At 33.3% G+C, this 24,474-nt stretch overlaps 1 protein-coding gene across 2 annotated transcripts in view; it reads right to left on the bottom strand.

Moving 5' to 3' along the window:
* The window catches only part of LOC149797465 (DNA repair protein RAD50.L-like), a 240,693-nt gene that overhangs the window by 171,956 nt on the left and 44,263 nt on the right, over positions 1 to 24,474 (bottom strand). For both annotated transcript variants that reach the window (XR_016421828.1, XM_089962273.1), the window contains exons 11-14: positions 19,214 to 19,291; positions 17,901 to 17,977; positions 6,132 to 6,233; positions 1,402 to 1,471 (exon numbers count right to left, since the gene is read on the bottom strand). Coding sequence is in view for 1 of the 2 variants with exons in the window: in XM_089962273.1 (XP_089818399.1) it covers positions 1,402 to 1,471; positions 6,132 to 6,233; positions 17,901 to 17,977; positions 19,214 to 19,291 (327 nt within the window). In the remaining variant the exon portion in view is untranslated. The remainder of the gene's footprint in view (positions 1 to 1,401; positions 1,472 to 6,131; positions 6,234 to 17,900; positions 17,978 to 19,213; positions 19,292 to 24,474) is intronic.

The following is a 24,474-nucleotide window of genomic DNA, read 5'->3' as shown; positions in this document are numbered from 1 at the left end:
CATCCGTTACTTGCGGTAAAGTTGTCATATCCCAATTCAACTGACAAAATTGTTGCTTTTTCTTGTCATTCAAATCAGGATACAAATGTCTCCTGGCTCAAACAATCTTCCTTTCTCTGTCCGTTTCACCTTCCCACTTCTGCAGAATTGTTTCATTATCTTTCACGATATTGTTTATCTGAGTCTTCCCGACATTAGTTTTCTGCAAGGATCATCGATGACACCCCCCCGTCAGTTGAATTACTTTCACGTTCTCCTCTAAACTGAGAATTTTTATTTTCCTCGATGACATGTTTATCTTTTTGCAGTAAGTTATTCATGTTGCCAACTACAATTTTGTATGCATCTAAACAAATTGCCGTGTGTTTTTAAAGGAAGTGATCTTGTCACGTGATTCATTAGTCACAGTCTGGTACCCTATTGTTTTTATGCATTTCTTTACACCAGGTGAGAGAAGCCAAAATGGCTTCGATATGTACCATTAACATCACGCAGATTTGACCTCGCGGCCATTAGGATTTGTAATTTTGACAATTATTGTCAGTAGTAATAGCCACTGATTATCAAAGCGAACAAGCTCAACATCTTACTAAGGGAAGCCATAAAGGCTATCAAACCATTTTCCTGCTGACTTGTGTATTGTACATCGATACTGCCACTTCTCAGCTGTTACTACTGTCCAATAATTGTAATTTTAACAATTATCAGTGATTAAACCGGACATCTTATAACACAGCAGTAAGGCTAATTGGATTACATGTACGTACCCTATTGTATGGATTAAAAGTTGAGTCTTTCTCAGTTTTTATGGAATAAATTTGGCTTCTCGTGAGGTGTAAATGATATAATATTAACCTTAGTGGTAAATGTACTTTACTCAACACTTCTTTCAGTAACGAAAACCTGACATCGGGGAAACAGAAATCGGATTACTGAACACACATTATGAATAAAATACTGGTTCTGGATACATATTCAAATAAAATGCAGCCGCTTGTGAGAGGTAAATTTTATATTATTGCACTAATATGCTGGCCGCTGGTCGCGTTAGCCAGGTGGCCTTTTGCGAGGGGTACTTTGAACACAAACTCATCGGTGCCAACGGATTCTGGTCGTAAGGAGCGGGTGGCCATTGGTCAGGGGGGCCATTCAAGAGGGGGACTACTGTATATACATGTACCATATACTTACATATTCTGAGCATTTCACAATACAGGTATACCTGCTGAAATGTCTACAATAAATGGTGTGATTGCACAATTCATTTGCTGTACACTACTTGAATGTAAAACTTACCAATTTTTCTTTACATGTAACACTTTATAAAAGAATTAAGTAAAAGAGATATTTAAATTTTCATTGATTTGTTTATTTAATGAAAAAAAGAGGATAAAAACAAACCGTTGAATTTATATTTGTCAGCACACTGTCTGATGAGTGTATCCCTCTTTCGTATATTCTCTGTGTTACCCTGAAATGTATTGCCAAAAATTAGATCAATAGTCACAGACAGATAACCTCAGTTAACTATCATATGTACTCATCAGGATAAACCAATTTTGTGGAGATAAAAAAAAAAGGTTGTCTGGATAACATATATACATGTACTGTATATAAAATAAATTGTGTATCCTCATACAATCAAAGGTCCATATTTGGATGGTATACTTTCTGCATAATATCCACTTAAATTCTTATAATAAATCAAAATGTCCAATCACAAGCTAATGCAGCAGCCAAGTATCATATTATGTAATACTCTTTTCATATGTTAAAAAAGGACAAGAGACCCAAGTTGGCCTGAGATCATTCACATTGCTGACAACTTCCTAAAAGTCAACTACGAGGGTTGTTGACTAAGCAGCTTGTAAGAAATCTGGGTAAGTGTCATGCTTTCTGGCATTCAAAGGTTTTTATTTTTTAATAACTGCGGTTATATTGGATGCTGGATCAGCATCACTTATAGAAACTTTAAAGGCATTATGCTTTCTGTGAAAAATTTGATCATCTTCTGCAGGATTGTTAGATTCATGCCGCTTTCTAACATGAGTCTCTCAAAGGGACTGACACTTTTCTGTCCAAAAAGAATTTCCAGGAATCCAAGATAAGACCATTTATTTTCTTTTTAACAGCTGAGTGTTGATAACATCTCTATTCTTAAGTGATAAAAAGAGTTTCAAATTGGCTGCTGTGGTAGCCATACTGGATGTTAGATTGGCACCATTATCTTTAGGACCAACTTGATATTATTAGTCTTCTAGTGAAAACCAACTGTCAGTATGACCATCCATTCAGATGTAGTGATAAGAAAGGTTTCATGACAGCAAATGTGGCAGCCATATTAGATATAATATTGGTAGCATTTTTCATTGAGAGCCAACCAGATATTATAAGAAGTCTTCTTATAAAAACACTTTGCCCATGGCCATCCATTTAGAAGAAATACTAAAAACAAGAATTTTCAAGATGGCAGCCACATTGGATAACAGAGAGGCATCATTTCATTAAAGACCAACTAGATACCACAAGAAATCATCAGGTGAAAAACCCATCTTGATATAACGTTCAGTTTAGAAGGAGTATTGATAATATGATTTTCAAGATGGCTACCATAGCGATCATGCTAGATCAGCACTATTTTCATTAAGGACTAACAAATATGTCTTTTCGTGACAATCCCATGTCAATATGTGCATCCATGAAAGAGGAGTAGTGATGATGAAATTTTCAAAATGGCTGCCATATTTCAGGTCTGATCAGCACCATTATCAGTTAGGATCAACCAGACATCACAAGAAGTCTTCTGTTGCAAACATCATTTCAACAGTACTTTCTGTTTAGGATTAATAGTGATTACAACTTTTTAAAGGTGGCAGCTATGGTGGCCATATTGGACATCACATCAACACCATTATCATTTAGGACCAACTAGATATCATAAGAAGTGTTTTGGTGGAAACTTCATGTTGACTTGACCATTCATCTAAGATGCGTAATGATAAGATTGTTATATAGGAATTCACATGAGCACGATTTTCACTGAAGATCCCCAGACATTATCAGAAGTCTTTTTGATTAAAAACCCATTTTGATATGACTTTCATGCAGGAGCAGTAATAACAAGTTTTTCTAGATGGCTGCCATGGTTGCCCTATTGTATGCCAGAGAAGCACCAATCTCGCTTGGGCCCAACTAGACATCATAAGAAGTCATCTGTTTTCATCTATTTTTATGTTGATAAATTCATCCACTCATGAGAAGAGATAATAAAACCTTTCAAGATGGTCTTTGCGGTGGCCATACTGGATGCCTATGTGGCACAATTTTTTTCTAGTACCAGCTATTGGTTGTGATGAATGTCTGTCCTAAAACCATTAGTCCTTCAACTGAGATATCCTGGGAACCATTTCATATGACATGAAATATAATATCCCAGAGTCACAAGGACAGCTGGAGTATCCAATGGACCAGTTTCACAATACATGAAAATAACGCTCTCTGGTTATGTTGCATAATCTTGCAATTCCAAAATGAGGCTCTCACTGCTGGGAGAATTACAAATAGTCAAAATGTCAGAATGTGAGAAGTATACTGATTATAGCCAAGAGGATTTAAATTCTTTAGCCATCAAACAATTTTTTTTTAAAAAGTCAGCGAGCCAACGGCTATGCTGGTGTCAGGCACTTACACCCTAATTTGCAGGAACATGTACACCATGCAGTTAAAAAACAGAATATTGTTATTTTAATTAAAATAATAAATCAATAGAATAATGTTATTTTAAATTACAATACCAAAACTTATGGAATAATATTATTTTAAATTACTATACCAAAAATTATGGAATAATATTATTTTAAACTACAATACCAAAATTATAGAATAATGTTATTTTAAATTACAATACCAAAACTAAAGAATAATGTTATTTTCAATTACAATACCAAAACTATAGAATAATGTTATTTTAAATTACAATACCAAAAATTACAGAATAATGTTATTTTAATTAAACTACCAAAGTAATAGAACAGTGTTATTTTAAATTAAAACTGTTTAGACAAATGTCAGACTTAGATCCAAGGTTCTGAAAATCAGTCTATAAAGTCATTTTCAGGGTTTGGAACTAACATTAATCTGTTAGAGACTAGTAGATTTCACTACAGACTAAAATTGGTATTAGTCTAATTGGACCAAGGGAAATTTTATTTTAAATTTAAAGTTCAATAGAAAGGGTGGGTGGGGTGGGGGATTACTGCCTGTGGGGTGGGGTGGGGGGCTGCTGCCTTCTGAATCTGAAAGGATAGTGATTGTTTTTTCACTGATTTTAGTTAGTTCATTTAAACTACATATCTCCAACCATGCTCTTATAGCTAAACTGTATAGACCTCTAAACAAGAGCTGACAAATATTATTAAAACTTAAAAAGAACTTGCTTAAATTGGTTTGGTGCAAAAGAAGATAAAATACGTTCTAAAACAACTTTTTTGTATAAAACCAATTTCTATAAGATATTTTTCATATGCTTGGCTGTGTGTGTTATTTATTTTTTGTAGACATATTTGGGAATATGTTTATTTCTATTATTAATATTATTATTATTATCATAGATCTAATATATACTGAATGCTCATATTTGTTTATCAACACTCTAAGTACATATATCTGATATAATGATATTATTCAGACTTTCCAATGCCGATCTCTACTTCCAAGACTTTATAAATAACATTCACCCAGCAGTGATAGCCTCATTTTGATTTTTAGCGATTGATATCAGGAATGGCAACTTGTCCAAAACACATAATGTGAAAGGGGTACATTAATAAAACTGATTAATATTGCCTCCATTGTTCCAGTCCAAAAGCTTCTCAGCCCAGAATAACATCAAAGCCTCCCAAAGGACTAGTTATATAGATACAAATATAACACTTTATTTACTTTGAGTAACACAGTATACACTAATAAATACTTTATTTACTTTGAGTAACACAGTATACACTAATAAATACTTTATTTACTTTGAGTAACACAGTATACACTAATAAATACTTTATTTACTTTGAGTAACACAGTATACACTAATAAATACTTTATTTACTTTGAGTAACACAGTATACACTAATCTTCCATGAAGACCTCATCAATTTTAAAACAACACAGAATGTTTTTGTTTTTTTAAAGTATGATCAAGACAAATACAAAAGAATTATTATCAGATTATATATTCAAGACAAATATTTTGTTCAATTAAGAGGAAAGATAATCAATTAATTAGTTTAATCTGGCAAAAGCTTACTGTTAGTCTTTCTTATATACCAAATACACAAACAAGCATATTCGTTAATGAATCCATACAAATCCTATGAGGCTTAGAGAACTGTAACATAAACAACATTTTAATGTATAAAAATAAAACAGATACAGACATGACCAATATATAGAATCTATTTGTAAAGTGGTCAAAATTGTATGAGTTGTACAATTAATTTAATATCATGACAATTAATGAAGTACATGTAATTACATTATAATCATACACCAAACATGTCTAGGTTTAAAAATAATTACACAGAATGAGTTACAGATCGTAAATGGCAACTGATTTCATTGAATTACAGATAAGTAAAACTTATTTTTTGTATATCTCTGTTTTGAACTTTACAACTTAGAAAAGCTCAGAATGCTGATGACAATTGCAACTGAGGTTCCAAAACTGAAAGACTCTGAGCCTTACAAAACTTTCCAGGAACTTAAATCATGGTACAACAAGCAGGTCTCTCAGAAATTAAAATGTGACAAACTATGAATCTGGCACCCCATGAAAAACAATGAATGAACACTACTTCACAATCTTGAATTTTATACATAGCTGCAATTTTATTGCGAAAATGCAACATCTACAGAGTAACGCAGTCAAATGTGCCTAAATCTCACCTCTATTTATTTTTGCAACCACCTATTTTATAACACGCTTTTTATATCTTCATGTTTACAGAAATGAACCTCTACTAAGCGATGTCTTGTCTTTTTGGAGGTCACCTTCTCATTTCAACATGGTTTTCATTGTTTAATACAGGTTGGGCTGCATGTCTATAAAAACCTCAAAAACTGATATTATCAAGACAAACCTCAGCCTCTTGCTCTAGTTTTCCCACTTCTAATTTGAGATTGGACTCCTCTTTGCTTAACTTCTCCAGGTCATGAGATAATTGCCGCTCCTTGTTTTCATCCTAAACAAGAAAGACATTTAAAAAAATTACATTGCAAAATGTTTACATATAAAATACAAGATTCTGACAAAAAAAGGAATTCATCAGAGATGAATTTATATCTTATAATTTGCTTTATATCTTTTTCATAAAAGAATATTCAACCAAACTATCTGTGACTTTTATCCAATGATTTTTCAAAGAATTCCACAGAAGACTGAGTCTTGCCTGCTTCATCAAAGCTGAAGAAAAAGAATCTTTAGTCATTAGAGCACGAAACAGAGTTAAGGTTGCAATGCTTATGTATGTAATTGGCTCAGTTTAGTTTCTTGCCTGCAATGTTGATGCATGTAATTGGCTCAGTTTAGTTTACTGCCTGTAATGTTCAAGCATGTAATTGGCTCAGTTTAGTTTACTGCCTGCAATGTTTATGCATGTAACTGGCTCAGTTTAGTTTACTGCCTGCAATGTTTATGCATGTAATTGGCTCAGTTTAGTTTACTGCCTGCAATGTTTATGCATGTAATTGGCTCAGTTTAGTTTCTTGCCTGCAATGTTTATGCATGTAATTGGCTCAGTTTAGTTTACTGCCTGCAATGTTTATGCATGTAATTGGCTCAGTTTAGTTTACTGCCTGCAATGTTGATGCATGTAATTGGCTCAGTTTAGTTTCTTGCCTGCAATGTTTATGCATGTAATTGGCTCAGTTTTGTTTACTGCCTGCAATGGTTATGCAAGTAATTGGCTCAGTTTAGTTTACTGCCTGCAATGTTGATGCATGTAATTGGCTCAGTTTAGTTTACTGCCTGCAATGTTTATGTATGTAATTGGCTCAGTTTAGTTTCTTGCCTGCAATGTTCAAGCATGTAATTGGCTCAGTTTAGTTTACTGCCTGCAATGTTTATGCATGTAATTGGCTCAGTTTAGTTTACTGCCTGCAATGTTTATGCATGTAATTGGCTCAGTTTAGTTTACTGCCTGCAATGTTTATGCAATTGGCTCAGTTTAGTTTACTGCCTGCAATGTTGATGCATGTAATTGGCTCAGTTTAGTTTACTGCCTGCAATGTTTATGCATGTAATTGGCTCAGTTTAGTTTACTGCCTGCAATGTTTATGCAATTGGCTCAGTTTAGTTTACTGCCTGCAATGTTGATGCATGTATTTGGCTCAGTTTAGTTTACTGCTGCAATGTTTATGCATGTAATTGGCTCAGTTTAGTTTACTGCCTGCAATGTTTATGCATGTAATTGGCTCAGTTTAGTTTACTGCCTGCAATGTTTATGCATGTAATTGGCTCAGTTTAGTTTACTGCCTGCAATGTTGATGCATGTAATTGGCTCAGTTTAGTTTACTGCCTGCAATGTTCAAGCATGTAATTCTTCAGTTTAGTTTACTGCCTGCAATGTTGATGCATGTAATTGGCTCAGTTTAGTTTACTGCCTGCAATGTTCAAACATGTAATTTTTCAGTTTAGTTTACTGCCTGCAATGTTGATGCATGTAATTGGCTCAGTTTAGTTTACTGCCTGCAATGTTTATGCATGTAATTGGCTCAGTTTAGTTTACTGCCTGCAATGTTGATGCATGTAATTGGCTCAGTTTAGTTTACTGCCTGTAATGTTCAAGCATGTAATTCTTCAGTTTAGTTTACTGCCTGCAATGTTGATGCATGTAATTGGCTCAGTTTAGTTTACTGCCTGCAATGTTCAAGCATGTAATTTTTCAGTTTAGTTTACTGCCTGCAATGTTGATGCATGTAATTGGCTCAGTTTAGTTTACTGCCTGCAATGTTTATGCATGTAATTGGCTCAGTTTAGTTTACTGCCTGTAATGTTCAAGCATGTAATTGGCTCAGTTTAGTTTACTGCCTGCAATGTTGATGCATGTAATTGGCTCAGTTTAGTTTACTGCCTGCAATGTTCAAGCATGTAATTGGCTCAGTTTAGTTTACTGCCTGCAATGTTTATGCATGTAATTGGCTCAGTTTAGTTTACTGCCTGCAGTGTTCAAGCATGTAATTGGCTCAGTTTAGTTTACTGCCTGCAATGTTTATGCATGTAATTGGCTCAGTTTAGTTTCTTGCCTGCAATGTTTATGCAAGTAATTGGCTCAGTTTAGTTTACTGCCTGCAATGTTTATGCATGTAATTGGCTCAGTTTAGTTTCTTGCCTGCAATGTTGATGCATGTAATTGGCTCAGTTTAGTTTACTGCCTGCAATGTTTATGCATGTAATTGGCTCAGTTTAGTTTACTGCCTGCAATGTTTATGTATGTAATTGGCTCAGTTTAGTTTCTTGCCTGCAATGTTTATGCATGTAATTGGCTCAGTTTAGTTTACTGCCTGCAATATTTATGCATGTAACTGGCTCAGTTTAGTTTACTGCCTGCAATGTTGATGCATGTAATTGGCTCAGTTTAGTTTACTGCCTGCAATGTTTATGCAAGTAATTGGCTCAGTTTAGTTTACTGCCTGCAATGTTTATGCATGTAATTGGCTCAGTTTAGTTTACTGCCTGCAATGTTGATGCATGTAATTGGCTCAGTTTAGTTTACTGTCTGCAATGTTTATGCATGTAATTGGCTCAGTTTATTTTACTGCCTGCAATGTTTATGCAAGTAATTGGCTCAGTTTAGTTTACTGACAAAACTGGTAACCTGATCAATGCATGTAGTTATCAGCGATAGAGGAACTACCAATTCTGGTTAAATGATGCATTTCCACATCTGGTTTGTAAGCCTTTTGTTAAATCAGTTGTTAACGTGTGGATCATTTTCACATTGAGTATGGTATTACTAAAAAAAGGAGCAGAAGTTGATAACAATAGATTGTACCACATATTACACATGAAACTGATCCCTGATATTGCTGAAAATATTTACCTGTCAAAAACAAGTTTGTTAACAGAACCTTAGCTGAGTAAAATTTAATTCTTGTTAAAAAACAATTTCAAAATGGCTGCTGTGATTTCTAGATTGTAGATCCTAAAAAAGCATCCTCATGCACATGTCCAGGCAATATGTCTTGTATTGACTTCTTCATCATGTACATGTCAAGGCAGCATGTCTTGTATTGACTTTTTCATCATGTACATGTCAAGGCAGCATGTCTTGTATTGACTTTTTCATCATGTACATGTCAATGCAGCATGTCTTGTACTGACTTTTTCATCATGTACATGTCAAGGCAGCATGTCTTGTATTGACTTTTTCATCATGTATATGTCAAGGCAGCATGTCTTGTATTGACTTTTTCATCATGTACATGGTTGCAGCAGTACGAAACCATATAATAACAATCATAATGATGTTTTATCTAAATTGTCAGATATATTCAAGAAAGACATGTCTTAAAAACTTAATCCTATTATAATAAGAGATAAAAGATATGCAGTAAATGAAACCATGATGACCTGAGCCAGGTCTGGTATGTACAGTTCAAATAGGCATCAGCTGTAAGTCTGTAGTGTGGATGCATGGGAGGAAAGGTCGAGTTTTAAATTGCTTTGATTATATGACATACTGTATTCTATTTACATATTTATAAATATTGATAAAACCTTGTATACAGTAGAAATAGGAAGACACATTGAAACACAACAAGCTTTGCAACTGCAAGCCACTGAAGTTGCTCTAGTATTTCTTTGTTTCAAAGAATTCTGCAAACACAGTAACAAACAACCAGACATTTGGCAAGTTTGGGGCAACTTCATGTCCTTTTAAGGTTTTCTGCCCTACTGTGTGACTTACCACTATACAGATATATAAGTGTTCAGCCAAACATATTGTCTTGCATCTAAGAACAAAGTCTATGGTGGCACTCATAGTGTTGTAACATAGCTAGTAAGAGTAACATCAAAGGGAGTAATGATGGATATACGCAGTCAATTTAGAGGTTTGTATTTTTTCTTTATCTTTATGAAAACTCACAAAACGCCGGTAGTCCTTATGTCCCAGTGAGAAATCGTTTGAAAGGGCTTCAGTATAGGTTTGAGTACATCGTTTGTCTTTCCAGTTAATCTATAATGCCTGGAGGGTGAATGAGCTCATTGTCTTTAATACTAGTAAGTAAGAATCATTTCCGGATTTTTTTAAAATTATTTTTTATTTCTTTTGTTAGTGTTTCACCAAGCCACAATCTGTTTACCTGGGTGCAGATGGTCGGAACATTTGTTTATCGAGCTATAACGCTGTTGATTTAAACTTTTTCTCAGAATAAATGTATTGTTTCTTGATGAGTTAATTATGTCTTTTGGTTTCATTCATTGGTACATAATATGTATTTATTCCACATTTCCCCAAAACCTGATCAAAACCGATAGTCTTTATAACGTCAACACTAATAACAATGACAGAATCTCCGCTGAAAAAAAGAAAAATTTTTAACACTGGAAGAAAGGATTAATGTCATTGAAAGAAATGAAAAAGGTGAGACCACTCGCAAAATAGCAGTCAGCTTAAGCATCGGTAAAACGCAAGTTCAAACTGTAATCAAAGACAAGGAGTCCATTAGAAACGAATGGCAGAAAGGTGCACAAGCACAGAGGAAATATGCCACGGCACGACGGACAGTTTACGGAGATCTGAACGAAAAAGAAAAATGTCTTTATATATATATATATATATTCTTGTTACTTATTTTATTATGATGTCTGTGTTATGGTGTCAAAGTTCTCCTTCACTAAAACACCCCTTAATTTAACAAGATTCTGGATATAACACAGAACTACTATGGATCCTGTGACCAATATTAAACCATTGCTTTTGCATTGGTCTGTCAAATATATTACAATATGGGTTAAAAACAAAACAGCATAAAAATTAGTATTATGTTTATTTTCCCTATAAACAAATCTTTTACAAAATTAATTGCAGAAATACCATGAAGTGGAAAAAATTATTTAATTTACATCAACTATAATCATGAGTATACTTTTGAATGGTGTTTTGTGTATTTTCCCCAGACACACATATGTAGTCTCCTGCCCTAGCCCCAATCAACACACCTACATCAAATTTTTAATCATTCCCACTTTATCACAAATCAATACATAATCTGAATATATATATATATATATATATATATATATATATATATATATATATATATATATATATATATATATATATATATAAAAGTATGCTATATCAGTGATGATTGCATAGCTCTAGGCAGGTTCAGTTAACATGGGTATGTGAGAAAGCCTACCAGTAGCTTCTCGTGGGTCGGTGGTTCTTCCCAGGGTCTTCCAGGGTTCTTCCTCCACCATTTATACTGGCCGCCATGTATAGCCTATCTTGAGCTGAAAAATGGCATTAAACCCTACAACAACAACAACATAGCTCTAGGGACTTTAAATACTTTGTAATGAGCGCTCAACACAAAACTTAAACAAACCAAACAAAATTTATCATGTATTGGGATGTTATACAGTTATTCCTGTAATGCTTACTTTTGCAGATGAAAAAAACAAAACAGAGCTGCCACAACACCTACTGAAAACATTTATAAAATCCTAAACAATCAAAGCACTGGAGTTTACATTGACGTTATATACTGTGACATCCTATCAATGAATCATATGAGCATTTCTAAGAACTTCTGTCATGCATCACATACGAATGACTCGCATGTCAACACATCACATATGAATGACTCGCATGTCAACACATCACATACGAATGACTCGCATGTCAACATATACACAAGAAGTTAACATAGCCATCAAGTTTAAAAGCGATATATGGACTCCATTCATAGTAAAACAATGATAATTTAGATTTCCCATACATATGCACATTTAAGTACACTGTAAGTGATGATATTCCATTCATACTATATTATGATCTTTTTGAACATTTCTTTCATAAAATCATACAAAACACAATGTAAATAAATCTTCTGCTTCACACTTTAAGCAATACAAGCAGAATTTGTCACATGACTTAAGCTCATTCATAAACTTTTTATTTAATTTGTGGGGTCCAATAACCAGTGTATTGTCAATTCACGAGTTTCATTTCAGTGTGGGTGCTTAAATCAGTAGTTTAAAGGCAAATTAATAAACCCTTGTAATGGCAAATTAATTAACCCTTTTAAAGGCAAATTAATAAACCCTTGTAATGGCAAAAATAATGAACTATTGTAATGGTATATTAATGAACCCTTTTAAAGGCAAATTAATGAACCCTTGTAATGGCAAATTAATGAACCCTTTTAAAGGCAAATTAATGAACCTTGTCATCACTTGAAATTCATTAAAGGTGTTTTCAAGGTATGAGGCATACAATTTAAGTTTATATGGGTTGGAGTTAAATACAAATATATCAATCAACATAACTTAAGAATATCATAAATCATAATTATTTAATGGATTTACTACAACTTGGGCAATACAAGATCTTATTCATGGCAATAGGAGCGCTCAGCACAATGCAGACCCATTAATCAGAAATGAAAATCATTTACAGTCACTGATCTCTCACATAATCATTTTCAATGCACTAGGATAACATGAACAATATACTGAAACTATTTTGGTATGTTATCTATGTATTGATGTGGTAATAGGCCCTACTGGCCTAGTAAAAAGCATCAACATCTTATAGCAAAATGATTTTCTTTTATTTGAGCAAGGCCTAATGTAATTTACAATATATGTCAATGATAAAGAGTGCCTGTTATTAAGAGGACATAACTGAGGAGATAAATTTTGAGCAAGGCCTAATGTAATTTACAAATCTGTCAATGATGAAGAGTGCCTGTTATTAAGAGGATATATCTGAGGAGATGATTTCTGAGCATGGCCTAATGTAATTTACAAATCTGTCAATGATGAAGAGTGCCTGTTATTAAGAGGACATATCTGAGGAGATGAATTTTGAGCAAGGCCTAATGTAATTTACAAATCTGTCAATGATGAAGAGTGCCTGTTATTAAGAGGATATATCTGAGGAGATGAATTTTGAGCAAGGCCTAATGTAATTTACAATATCTGTCAATGATGAAGAGTGCCTGTTATTAAGAGGATATATCTGAGGAGATGAATTTTGAGCAAGGCCTGATGTAATTTACAATATCTGTCAATGATGAAGAGTGCCTGTTATTAAGAGGACATATCTGAGGAGATGAATTTTGAGCAAGGCCTAATGTAATTTACAATATCTGTCAATGATGAAGGGTGCCTGTTATAAAGAGGATATATCTGAGGAGATGAATAGACCAGCATATATATATATACTTGATCATATGTCATTTGGGGAAACTAGGGCAAATGTTCTATTCTTGCACAAAAGGGAGTATTAGGACTTAGAGAAGCTCATGTCATCAACATACTGTAAGGCCTACTGACACGTATGGATTTTTTCACAATAAATGGATCTTTCAGAGTTAGACATGTGGATGGATGATTGAGAAGTACAGATCTTTATCATGTTCTTCAGGGAAGCCAAAAAAGTGAATGTGTAGTGAGAGAGGCCACCTCAAACTAAAGAATGTCCAGTTATGAAGTATTCACAATTATGCATAAAACCTCATAAACAGAATATGTAATGATCTAAGTCAAGATGTACATGATTCTCAATAGTTAAGACATAAACTGCAGTGAAATAAACCAGTTTGCAATTTAAAAATAGAATTTTATTATGTACAATGTAAAAGGGGAAGTGGTATGTTAAGTGGCATTAAAGTGAGGGATCTATTTACCATGTCTCTTTAATTCCTGCATCTGCTTGTTATACTCAATTCAATAATATCCAGTATATTTGAGAACAAAGTCTATTACATTATTTCCACTTCCAACCATCAAGTGCTGATGAAACTGGAGTTTTTGCTTATGGAGTTAATCTCCTGTAATTGAATCATATTGTTGGCTACAATATTTTCTTTTACAGTGAGGAAATAAGATCAGGAACTAAAACTTCAATCTCAATTAGGTATACATACCCCTGAACCCCACTTCTTAAAGTATTAATATATCTGGTCTCCAAAAGCTTTAATTTAAGTAATATTTTCTGGAGACATAAAAGCATGTATACCAGCTACATTAATTAGGAAATATCATTAATTATTGTGTTTGATGGTAAATTCATTGCAAAATGTATGAAAGCTCTAATGTGTTAAATAACAAAAACCAAATACATGTGTATGTGATTAAAGGTAAGATTTTTGTTGTAGTTTGGTACCACAATATTGATCTGTAATTAATTATACATACATTTGATTCCTTTGTTCCTAATCTTATTCTTTTCCTCTTTACCATACAATTTCATACATAGTTTGATGGAAGTGAAACACAACTAGACCAATACACTGGGTACTCATAAACACTTCAGTCTGCCTGTACATGGATGGTAGTAACACACAACTAGACCAATACACTGGGTACTCATAAACACTTCAGTCTGTCTGGACATGGATGGTAGTAACACACAACTAGACCAATACACTGGGTACTCATAAACACTTCAGTCTGCCTGTACATGGATGGTAGTAACACACAACTAGACCAATACACTGGGTACTCATAAACACTTCAGTCTGCCTGTACATGGATGGTAGTAACACACAACTAGACCAATACACTGGGTACTCATAAACACTTCAGTCTGCCTGTACATGGATGGTAGTAACACACAACTAGACCAATACACTGGGTACTCATAAACACTTCAGTCTGCCTGTACATGATGGTAGCAACACACAACTAGACCAATACACTGGGTACTCATAAACACTTCAGTCTGCCTGTACATGGATGGTAGTAACACACAACTAGACCAATATACTGGGTACTCATAAACACTTCAGTCTGCCTGTACATGGATGGTAGTTAAAATACACATTTAATGGATGGTAGTTAAAATACACATTTAATGGATGGTAGTTAAAATGCACGTTTAATGGATGGTAGTTAAAATGCACATTTAATGGATGGTAGTTAAAATGCACATTTAATGGATGGTAGTTAAAATACACATTTAATGAATGGTAGTTAAAATGCACATTTAATGGATGGTAGTTAAAATACACATTTAATGGATGGTAGTTAAAATGCACATTTAATGGATGGTAGTTAAAATGCACATTTAATGAATGGTAGTTAAAATGCACATTTAATGGATGGTAGTTAAAAAATACACATTTAATGGATGGTAGTTAAAATGCACATTTAATGGATGGTAGTTAAAATACACATTTACTGGATGGTAGTTAAAATACACATTTAATGGATGGTAGTTAAAATATGCATTTAATGAATGATAGTTAAAATACACATTTAATGAATGGTAGTTAAAATACACATTTACTGGATGGTAGTTAAAATACACATTTAATGGATGGTAGTTAAAATATGCATTTAATGAATGATAGTTAAAATACACATTTAATGAATGGTAGTTAAAATACACATTTAATGGATGGTAGTTAAAATGCACATTTAATGGATGGTAGTTAAAATGCACATTTAATGAATGGTAGTTAAAATGCACATTTAATGGATGGTAGTTAAAATACACATTTAATGGATGGTAGTTAAAATACACATTTAATGGATGGTAGTTAAAATACACATTTAATGAATGATAGTTAAAATACACATTTAATGGATGGTAGTTAAAATACACATTTAATGGATGGTAGTTAAAATACACATTTACTGGATGGTAGTTAAAATACACATTTACTGGATGGTAGTTAAAATACACATTTAATGGATGGTAGTTAAAATATGCATTTAATGAATGATAGTTAAAATACACATTTAATGAATGGTAGTTAAAATACACATTTAATGGATGGTAGTTAAAATGCACATTTAATGGATGGTAGTTAAAATACACATTTAATGGATGGTAGTTAAAATGCACATTTAATGGATGGTAGTTAAAATGCACATTTAATGGATGGTAGTTAAAATACACATTTAATGGATGGTAGTTAAAATACACATTTAATGGATGGTAGTTAAAATACACATTTAATGGATGGTAGTTAAAATACACATTTAATGGATGGTAGTTAAAATACACATTTAATGGATGGTAGTTAAAATGCACATTTAATGGATGGTAGTTAAAATACACATTTAATGGATGGTAGTTAAAATACACATTTAATGGATGGTAGTTAAAATACACATTTAATGGATGGTAGTTAAAATACACATTTAATGGATGGTAGTTAAAATACACATTTAATGGATGGTAGTTAAAATGCACATTTAATGGATGGTAGTTAAAATACACATTTAATGAATGGTAGTTAAAATACATATTTAATGGATGGTAGTTAAAATACTCATATACTGCTGGATTAAAAATTACAATCAGGATCTTCAGTTTCTTAGAGTTGAAAAGTATAATAGGAATTCTAAAAGTTAATAGTATTTATTCTGTACGCCTCTCAGATTTATACACTTAAATTATAAGACTACCAGATACTATTGAGGCAAACTTAATTTTCTTTCAAAATGACATTTGTAATTGAAAATAGGACAAGCTGATATATAAACTATGAGAAAAGACAATGGATAAAATATTATCCATATTGATGTGCCTTTTTTCAATTGTCTTCCTTATTATACAATAATATAAATGCATATTATCTTTAATTTTTTGGCACAAAACTGAAATTTTGGGCAAAATCAGTCATTACCCTGGAAGACTCATCCATATGGTTGATATATTTTAAATTTTAAATGAGAAATACTGACAAATTATTTAATGAAAATATTATTTTTTCATATTATTATGACTCATTGGTCTTAACATAAGTAATCAAAAAAAGTGAAAACCATCAAGTTTTGTAAAACTCAGCAAATAATTTATTTCCCTAGAATGTAAAGTGAAAATATCAAAATAACTTATGGTATTGTGAATTAAATCCCAAATAATGCTAGACTTTCTAATACAATGAATATAGTTCTGAATAAACTTTAGTGGTATTTCAAATAATTTCCAATGCCAACGGTGTTGATGTGCCTGTAGTGGCCTGCTGTCTCTAATGAACTAATGTACCAATGGCCTGAATTGTAATGATGTGCCAACAGTCTTTGATGAAACACAATAATACATTTTAAGAAGTCCTTGTCTGAATTCACTATAATTCCAAGTTAATGTCTCTGTCCAAGAATAGTATTGCAGATGAGCACTATGTATTTCCAAAGAATAAATAATTTGAATAAATACATTCCAGCCCAAAATAAAATTACTCAACACAATAAATGATTCTACTTCAAGATCTTACAGCAAGAATAAATCATTTTTCCAGTAAACAATATTATACAAACAACTAAGACACAAAAGAATAACCCAAATGAGGGCCAAAAGTTCATTTCAAGAACATTCTAAGTTATAATTAGAAGGTCTGTTACTAAAATTATACTAACAAACATGATAAACATAATGTCTTTGTCTCAGACTAGACAATAATATTTAACCTACTCTCACTGAGAAATATAAATTGTATATTAGTTGTTTACAGAATTTAAACAAAATCAATGATTCTGGTCAGGTAGACAATGAATTTGATTTTGGACAAGGTCACCTGCAAGATACAATTTTAAATAACCCACAGTATATAATGAATACAAGAAAACTAACAAACAAAGCAAATTAAATATACATAACAATATGTGCAGAAGAACAAATTTAAAACTGTTGTTGTCAGTAGATGCATACTGTTGGTACCTTTTCAATGGTTTCTGTCATTTTTCTAATTTGATCTTCAAGCTCAGCAAGCTCTCTCTTCAAATCTTTATTTAAACCTAATTAACAGAAACATATGTGAACATTCATTCTTCAATAAATGTAATATAAATTAAAATATCTTTAATAGTTTAAATAATACAGCTAAAGTTGTCTAAAGAACTCTGTGTTTAATATACTACCAGTACCATAACATATAGACCCATAATTTTATTATTACTCTGCATCAACAGAAGGCCTTGCATACATTATTTTCTATATTTTTTCTACTTTATAATTCTGATTAAATCATCAATCAATAAATGCAATGAAATATAAAGTGCATCTATGATAACTGTAACCTAGTGCCCCCTCAGCAAAAATTGTGTTCATGTGTTTATTGGGGTATGTTGAACCCTTTACCTCAGAGAGTGTATGGCTTTTTAGCCCTTCAATATACATGTAGCAAAGTTACCTAGTGCAGTGCACTATACATAGAACAACTGTTACTTATTTGACTCCATACACATAGTCTGCCTGTCAAATGTTAAGAAGTGTACATTTAACATCAATTTTAACCATTTTACATTTTTGGTACACATATAATATCTATGGAAAGATTTAGGAGTAAAATCCAATCATTATAGCTGTATAATTATTTTTCTTGGAAGAAATTTTTATGTGCTTTAAAATCTTTAGAGACTTGTTCACCGTCAAGTCAGTGAAGCCGCATGACAAACTGTAGCTGCCATTTCTCATACTTGAAATTTACAAGTTCTTTGTGTCTACATCACTAAATCATCTGAATTTGATAATTTATAAAAAATAATTGCTGCCTACATCAATATCAGAGCCTTTTCTTAAGTTATTGAAGCTTTCATAGTTGTGATGCTAATCATGAAAACTCAAATAAGTACTGAACAAAATCTGCAGCCTACATTTTGGAGAGTGGAGAATACGACCCAGTTACTTTAAATAGCAGATTTCAACCAGATCTTATACAGTCACCACGTGATCTGATTTAATTGTCATTCACACCAATGAATGTAGTATCTAATAGGGGGTTTTCCCCGAAGGTGGCGCTACAAAAATCCGCTCAAAATGGCTGATGTTTACAGCAGGCATCAAAAGGCGCTTCCATGAGAATGGTGTAGAGGCATCCAAAGGTGCTTGCATGAGGTAAAAGGTTAAGCATGACTAGAGTCATAAAGAATGCGTGCATTATAAAGGACCCTACTCACTACAATCTGCTCTGTAGGGCCATAAAACGACAAACTTATCTTGGGAAACAAAAGTTAGAATGGAAAAATACCAACCTTTAAATCTTTTCTTTATGGATTTTTTAGTCTCCTTCACACTAATCTCCTTCTCCTCGAGAATACTTTGAAGTTTGACTGAAAAAAAAATTATAGGAATGTTGACGGATTATGACAGTGGTCACCAGATAGCTCTTTAAACATGATCATAAAATCTTTAGACACTCAAAAGTTAAATTAGTAATGTAGAATGTAAAACACAATATTTGGAAAAATATAATCTTGATCTATGTCTGTAAAGAATGTTCTGATAAAGGTTAAAAACGGAAACCACACATTCTTGTAAGAATGAACTAAATATTTGTGTTTTGTAAAACATGTGTGCCCCCCACCTTCCCAGCATAAAAATAATCTCTAAGCCCATAAAATCTGAAAACATGCAAACATGACAGAGCTGAATTAAATCACTTGCATGGCAAAAATAAAATAAAACCAGTAACAACAAAAACAAGAAACTGTACCTGAAGACATGACAGGATGCTGATAGTAGGTTCATCAGTTATGAAGGGTATCAGACTAAAGATGCCTCCACATTCGTATAAGATTAATTATATTGCTGATAAAATCATGTGCATAGACCTTTCATCATACAAGACACACATTGTGGAGACAAAATTAAGAAAGATTATGGTAACCTGGTTTTTGTGGTGCATTCACAAAGCAACCTAACATGTATAACGGTATTGAGGATGCTCACACATGATGCAAAAGAAATATGTGAACAATATGTTAAATGATTTTTGTGAACTCAAAAAATTATTTCACAATATGTGCTACAGTACTCATCTCTTTCTTTATAAGTGGCTAAACACTGTATAACTGAAACAAAATTCATCCAAGGAGGACAGGAATTGTTCAGTTACTAAGAAACATTAAAAATGACTTCAGGAATTATCATAAATTTCTTCATATCAAAAGTGTTTTACTGTGAAAATCAAAAACATACAGATGAGTACTGTTTTTACTGTGGAAAGCCAGAACATACAGATGAGTACTGTTTTTACTGTAGAAATCCAGAATGTACAGTTGAGTACTGTTTTTCTGTAGAAAGCCAGAACATACAGTTGAGTACTGTTTTTACTGTAGAAAGCCAGAACATACAGTTGTGTACTGTTTTAACTGTAGAAAGCCAGAACACACAGTTAAGTACTGTTTTAACTGTAGAAAGCCAGAACATACAGATGAGTACTGTTTTCACTTTAGAAAGCCTGTAAAATTGGAATGAATTATTTTAATGTCAACAATGTTATATAAAAAGCTGACACAATAGGATGACCAGGATGTGGGTCATTTTCCCATCAAAATCACAGATAAGTTCTCTTCAAAAGGCATGCGAAAATTATTAGAAATATTATCCTGAGTTCAATTCACAATCATGGACAAAAGTTAGCTATGTATTAAGTTGTTTACAAATGTTCATTACAATCTATAATCAATGACAAAAGTTAAACACACAATATAGATATACATAAATTGCTGACCTCAAGGTAAGGCACATCTTGTCTAAACCTTATAATATCACACTCCAGTTTAGTCTAACAAGACCTGTACACATTCTTGGTCTGCAAGATATTTTTAGATTGTAACATTAATTATAGCTTCCTTGATGTTAATCTGTGCTATTAGTTTGAAAGAACGAGTAGAACTGATAAACAAGGAATGAGATTTTTCTTTATATTGCAGACTCCATTAAATAAATACGTATACCACATACATAAGAAATAACAACTTTTGAAGCGTTAAAGAAATTTGATATACCAATACTACTGGCATCTCAAACTGTGATCGGCCCATGGCACATTAATACAAATATACAAATACTGTTTGTACATTAGGTTATATTTCAATAGTAGGCCATTACTTCTATATTCTCCAACTATGAGATGAATTTCCACTGATTAATCATTAGCAATGATTTCTTTCTATTTTATAAGACCTATTAACAAGGGTCTGAAAACAGATTATTTAATATTAAAATGTCAGAAAGATGCTCTACCCTTCCTCCCAGTCTTTCTCTCCCACTGAGCTAGTTAGTAAAGCAGTAGACTATTTGACCAATAAAGAAACATTGGGATGGACTATGAATACATGTTTTCATGGTAAGTCTCCCCAACCCCCTCCATCACATTACATCTCTCTCTCTCTCTCTCTCTCTTTTTCCAACACAGAAAGATACCTGCAAAAATCTGTGAAAAACAAGTGTGGCACATGGTCGGTAGTAATGTTAATTAAATCACAATAAAGACTTAGATCAACTGTTAAATATTGTAATTTTTTAATTACCTCTTCCTGGTTCCTCATTTTGCTTAGATAGATTTCCTGTTCATTTCAATATAGTGTGCATTCAGTATTCAAGTACTTAACTATGATGTGCTTGTAGTGTTCTAGTTTCTTCATTTAAACCATCCATCATGTTTAAATCATAAGTGTGTCTTATATTTACTCAATCAATATGAATGAAAATAAAAGTTCAGAAAGTAAACGCAGCAACTTGTCAGTCTGAAAATGACTGATTACTTGCGTAAGGTAAAGAACTTTATTTTGTAAAGTACAGACAGCAAGCCTTGTTTCCTTTAAATGAAATTTTTTATACATCTCATATTATACCAATGATACAGTGTGTGTGTGTGTGTGTGCGTGCATGTGTGTGTGTGTGTGTGTGTGTAAGTGATCTCTATCCTGAATGTATCACTTGACATCTGCTCAAATTCACCATTAACTAATATCATGATATAAAGTATACGGATTTTTGCAGCTTCAATGAAGAAAATTTCCTTTACATTTATATTTCAATTAATAATATTGCCTTGGACACATGATACAAACTTCTTCTTCATGTATTAGACAACCATGCTCCTAATCGATCCAGATGTGTTAACATAAGCTTCAGCCTAAACGGGAACTAAAGTAATAAAAGGTACAAAGGTGATATATCCCATAACATTAAGAACTGGAAGAACTGGAAGAACTAAAAAAATTGAAACACTGCTGCAGGTTTCATATATAAGAAAACAAAGACATTCATAAATTGTGCCTAATGTGATCGCAATAGGTGACCCACTCACTACCATTCCCGCAAACAATAGTCCACATTAATGTACATCAGCTATATTAATACACTGCTTGCCAACCAATCAAAACATTTCATCTGTTTCATATGCCCCAACAAATGCCATGAATTGGATATGACCCAGGCTGATGGAATTGCCAGTGCCATGAACTGGATATGTATCAGGCTGATAGATATGCCAGTGCCATGAATTGGATATGAATCAGGCTGATAACATTGCCCATGATATGAATTGGACATGTATCAGGTTGATAACATTGCCATTGTCATGAACAAGATATGTATCAGGCAGAAAACATTGCCAGTGCCATGAATTGGATTTGTGTCAGACTGATAACACTGCCCATACCATGAATTGGATAAGTATCAGGCTGATAGAATTGCCAGTGCCTAAGGTGACATTCCTTATGATTAATTTAATGTTCAGGCAGGCAGCTACTGCCCTGTACAACTACAAAATCAACATGTATTGGGCACCAGGTGTCTCTTCAGCTATTGACTGGAGGCTAAGAAACAACCACATGTGACATCTGCAACTCTGTTACCCTGTCAAGTTTAGCCCATAAAAACTGTGCACTGACTCACCTCACCCACTGGGAAGATCGGCAAATGAAAACATGCGGATATTGATAAGTATGGCAGTCCTAGACAGATGGTAGATGGAAAAGAAATGTGCAATAATTTTAATACCAAGCAAGGTCATAGGAGAACTACTTGCTTTTTCATAGCTGCAAAAAGTGCAGTGCCAAAACATATGGGACAGCTGCCTGTCCATTCTGCAATACTTCCAGCAAAGTACTCAAAATGTCAATACCACTTATAAGTTATCACCGGAGAAGACTCAACAAATCTGACAATTTCTTACACATGCTTCTATCCGCACCCCCATTGATATTTTCTAGATTGCAGCTTGAACTCGTTAATCATCTTCATTTTATCTTTGTTTGTTCATTATTTATCTACAGGTCTGAAACATGGTTTTGACATACTGTATAAGTGAATATAAATCTGCTGCCACCAAAAATATGCTCTCTGCTGTTAAACAGCTGACCACTGTGTATCTGTTATTGGCAAAAGATTATGACAAAGGCTTCATGACTAGCCCTTTCCACTCTCCATCATATCAAAACTAGAGAGTTAGTCACTGACCTTCAACTCCCCATGGTGATCATGCACATGAAAGTATAAATTGCATTCATTTTTATGCCAAATATATTGCAGGAATTACCAACAATGCAGATGATGCTTTATCCGATTTTAAATCTAAAACGTTTCATGTGCAGATCTACAACCCTGAAAATGACCCCCAACATCAAAAGTCTTATAGACTTGGACAAAGAAGGAGACATTTTATAGAACCTGGTGGCTTCAAGACTTTCTACACATACTGCCCACAACACTGAATTCAATGTTTTCAGGACCTCGTTGACGTGTGACTTGCAATCAAATAAGCAGTTTTTGTCATCTATTACTGAGGTTTCTTAATTTACTTTGTGATACATTGCAATAGAGTTGTGACACATTGCAATAGAGTCCTCAACTTGAAGCACTCTACAATAAAACTGTATCCCTGTGGCATTAGGTTCAAATATATGCAGGATGGTTTCTTGGGGGACTACATCTGCTATGCTTCAGTTCTCTTTGGGCATTTACTTCATTCCATTTTCTTTATTCACTCAAGAATCTAATGTCAGTGCTATGCTGTGTATTCAAACTAAACCCATTAAGTAAAGTCCACACAGTTCCTGTTGTTATCCCAATTGCTGGACAGCACAATCTTTGCTGGACTCCTTCAGTTTCTGCTTAAGAAACTTTCCTCAATGGTTATGGATAATGATCTGTCCAAGAGTTTCACAGCCCAGTTATGACCTTTGCACAAACCTGTTGCACATATATCTTGCTGAATCACTCATTGACAAAATGAACCGAAATCCATCAGAAGCAACAGGCAGCCACACCAGGCAAACATATTCAATTATAAATAAAAAGTTAACTGGATCATTTTGTTGTGTATAAACAAGCATTTGGGTACACTATAGATCCTGGTTTGTTAAAGCAATATCTCAAAGAATTTAGTCCTCCCATAAATGTCATGTGCCTACTCGCCTAAACCACAATGAAAACTCAGCCAACTCAACCAGAACTAGTTGATATCTTTACTTTACTATCATAACCTATAGTTATATCTGGC

The sequence above is a fragment of the Sinohyriopsis cumingii genome, chromosome 6 (genome assembly GCF_028554795.1).
Source record: "Sinohyriopsis cumingii isolate HCF-2022 chromosome 6, ASM2855479v2, whole genome shotgun sequence".
Taxonomy (NCBI): Eukaryota; Metazoa; Mollusca; class Bivalvia; order Unionida; family Unionidae; genus Sinohyriopsis; species Sinohyriopsis cumingii.
The sequence above is the reverse complement of the archived record's forward strand: the minus strand, read 5'-3'. Positions and strand labels throughout refer to the sequence as shown.